The sequence below is a fragment of the Beauveria bassiana genome (assembly GCF_000280675.1).
Source record: "Beauveria bassiana ARSEF 2860 unplaced genomic scaffold BBA_S00011, whole genome shotgun sequence".
Lineage (NCBI taxonomy): Eukaryota > Fungi > Ascomycota > Sordariomycetes > Hypocreales > Cordycipitaceae > Beauveria > Beauveria bassiana.
Window position 1 is genome coordinate 404,875 of NW_007930846.1, and position 3,642 is coordinate 408,516.

The 3,642-nt window shown below is 52.6% G+C and overlaps 1 protein-coding gene across 1 annotated transcript; it reads right to left on the bottom strand.

Moving 5' to 3' along the window:
• Positions 1-1,740: 1,740 nt before the first annotated feature.
• BBA_04768 (calcineurin-like phosphoesterase) lies at positions 1,741-3,642 on the bottom strand (the record flags this gene model as incomplete). The annotated part of the gene is made up of 4 exons (XM_008599865.1): positions 1,741-2,062; positions 2,146-2,672; positions 2,727-3,566; positions 3,628-3,642. 4 exons carry the CDS (start codon positions 3,640-3,642, stop codon positions 1,741-1,743), a joined length of 1,704 nt encoding a protein of 567 aa, XP_008598087.1.

Here is a 3,642-nt window from a genome sequence, read left to right on the forward strand (position 1 = left end):
GGCAAAGGAAATGCTTTGTTAGCAGTCGCTCGATTGTCATTTGCGCACGTGCCAAGCAGGCCATAAACTATTCCACAGGTACCTATACAACTGGTGGATTGCCATGAAAGCCATGGTCAGGCGATACGAGTTGCCGACGCCAGCAGCCAAAGAGGCGCTGCACCAGGTATCAATGTACCCGGGCGTTGCGTCACTGTGGGTTTTATACGAGCTTTAAATACAATAAGAATCCATCTAAAGAAGGCGAAAGAAGAAAAGAAAGAACCCTTATTACCGAGAGATGACAAATCATAGTACGGACAAACATTGCAAGAGACTTTTGACGCGCAATGAAACAACCCATGCCAGTACCCAAGACTGCCTAATCTGCCGGCATTGCCCATTCATAAATAGACGAGTACTTTATTTTTGTGCTTGACGGGGGCACTGTCGCCGAGGTAGCCCTTTTCTATCTCTAGACAGATGGCACTTTCTAGGCCATCGCCAATCATGCAGTAAAATGGCGACTCTTTGGCACAACACCACGGAAAGCGACAGGCTTTCCATTGCTTTGGAATCATCGAAAAAGAAAATCGACACAAGAATTTGAACACAACAACAAGCTCCCAACAATTCTTCCAAAGCTATACACAGAGAACTGCCAATTTTGGAGATGATTTCCGCCCCCATTTAGAAGCCTCAAGCGTCGTCGCCCCCATTTCAAAGTGGTACTAACACCCCGCCGTTTGCACATACTTGTGTGGCTACGCCGCCCCAAAACAGTATTCTCCATCCTGCTGAGATACCCTTCACTCTACTGATTTTTCTCCTTCAAGTATCCCAGCCCTCGAATCTCGACGTAAACGCGCTTACATGACCAACACCATATAAAGCATCACGCTGCGCTTGCATTGTGCCAACTCCGTGTCCCGGTCGGACCGAGACCCCGGTCGGATCATCGGTCGTGGCGACTAATTCACGCATGTGCAGATTATCAGTATCAGAGGGAAAATGCAAGACATCCACGCAGATCTCCTTTGACATCATCATAATTTTGGAGCTGGGCGCTCGGATCTCACAAAGTGCCATTTTAACCGCGAGACAGACTATCCTTGCTGGTCACTGTCTAGACGACTCCCGCGGAATGACAACCTACCCTGCAGCTGTTTTGCAGTGCAATGTCGAACCATCACTGCGACTATGGCAATTCGATAATAATAAAAAAGACAAGAAAGATTGAGTACATGTGATTGTAGTTCAACAGAACCGGAAGCACATACATAAATCGGGTTAATCATCAAGTTTTTGGACGTGGTCCGTAGAGCATGGGCGTGATGTACCCAAAGTATCCGATGACGAGAAAATGAAAATATTTGACGTTATTGTTTAATGCAATCAATAACGTATCTCGGATCAATTGTGTATACATGAATACATAACTGTTCCTTGTTTTATGCAATCTTGCCCGAGACAACCAAAAAAAAAGAGAAGAAAAGGCAGGAAAAACTCCAATCACCCCCAAAACGCCATCAGAAAACAGAGCAAGGGAAAAAGTGCAAAATTTTGCTCGTCAACCTCTAGCGAGTGTCAGATCAAAGCAAAGGCAAGAATGAGACAGAAGAACACGACCCGATATATATACAAAAAGCTTCTCTCACCAGAGACAAGGCAAAGTCAAAAACACCAAACCTCCCAACAATGCCAATTTCCTCTTTCAGCTGTAACAGTAAAACTTTTTTCAAAGTTAGTCTTCTCGACTATTCAGGAGCTTCCTACGTCGACCGGCCGCTCACTCGCCACGGGCGGCGGAGGCGCCGGGGGCAACGGCGCCGGGTACGCCTTGCCGCCGTCGACAATGATTTGCTGGTCGATACGCTCGGTGACATTGGGCCCGGCCTCGACGCGCTTCCAGGTGAGGATGCGGGCGGCGTTGACATCGACCTCGTAGAGGCGGACGCGACGGAGGTAGCCGCCGTAGCCCGCGTAGCCGCCAAAGCCGACGCCGCCGGCGTAGCACATCCACATGGCTGGGTCGCGGCGCTCGCCCTTGGTGGAGAGGATGCAGTAGTCGTTGACGTGGTCGCTGATGACATGCGTTAGATGTGTGTTCCGGGACGAGATGACAACGGAATGCAACAAAGAAGACGGGGAGTAGGGGATACGTACTGTCCGGCGCTGACCATGAGTATGCCCTTGTCGACGAGAGCATCGCGGAATCCCGGGTTAAAAACCGGGGCGGTGACACCCTCGCGCCAGCTGCCGACCCATGTCTGGTTGTAGTCGGAGTACTCGGTAATGGGGATGTGGATAAAAGCAATATCCATGTGCTGGTGGCTGTACTCGGCGTGCGGCTTGACGAGGCGGTCGGCCGTCTTGTTGAACCACTCAATCTGACTGGGCTTGACCCAGTCGTAGCCAGGGTACTTTTTCTCGTTGGGCGAGTACGAGTGCGTGTCAAAAAAGTAAATGGTAATGGCGGAGTGGTCGGAGCCACCGCGGCCGAGCACCTCGACGTAGTAGTTGCCGACGCCGTCAATCTCGGCCGGGCCGGCCGTGGCCAGCGAGTAGGGCAGGGATTCCATTATGGCCATTTGCGCCTCGCGGCTCATGGCCTGCGCGTCGTCATGGTTGCCGAAAATGGCGGCGTAGGGAAGTTTGCGCTCCTTGAGCTTAAGAGCAATCTTGAAAATGGCCTGGCCTTGGTTTAGTTGCCGTCATCTCCCTGTACTAGGCATGAAACAACTTACAGATTGCGGATCGCGCGCGGTTTCGCCGTTTACCTGATCACCGCTGAGTACCACAAAGTCGGGTTTTTCCTCGTCAATCATCTTGTCGACAAATTCCAACGTCCTCGGGTCTGCTTCGCATTTTTCGCCCTTGGCAAGTTCGGGGTAGACGTCACGGCACAGGCCGACGCCGGTGCTTAGGTGGAGATCGGCAATCTGCAGAATCTTGAACTTGCCACTGTCGGGGATGCGTGGCTTGGGCTTCTTTTGCTCGATGGGCGCGCCGCGACGAACGGTAACGTGCGCCGAGTGGAATGTGCCGCTCGAGTCAATTTGAAGGGGTGTACCCCGGATTGCCCAGCCGTCGCGGGCCTCGACGGCATCGTCGCCGAAGAGAACGTCGACGTTTGTGATGGCCTCTTTCGAATCACTCGCCACTTTCTGCGAAGAGCGCTTCACCCAAATGCCACCGGGCCGCGACTCCCAGACCGCATGCGAGTCGGGCTTTTCGTCCACGGGCTTCATGGGGCCAACCTTTAAATCCACGACGACGACGTCGCCTTCCGTCAGCTCCTCCTCGTGCTTTCGACTGACGAAAAGGTACGCGTTTGTCATCCAAGCCTGGCCGAGAAAGAGCTCCTTATCTATGCGATGCCACTTGTTGGGGTTGAGATCGCATTTCGAGAGCGGGTTGACAGTCGAGCATGTCACCAGCGTCACGTCGGTGACGACATGGCCGGGATGGTGCGTCGGTAGGTAGTTGTGTAGCGATGTCGGCAGGACTCTGTAGCTTCGGTCGAGGAAGAGCACCACCAGTACGGTGAAGACTGCCGCTGCAGTCAGTTGTATTAAATTGCGAACCTGTCGTGGTCACGCGATTAGTGGCGGTCGGGAATGCATCATATGGGCGGGCAGAGCTCACAATGCGTCGCGTCAT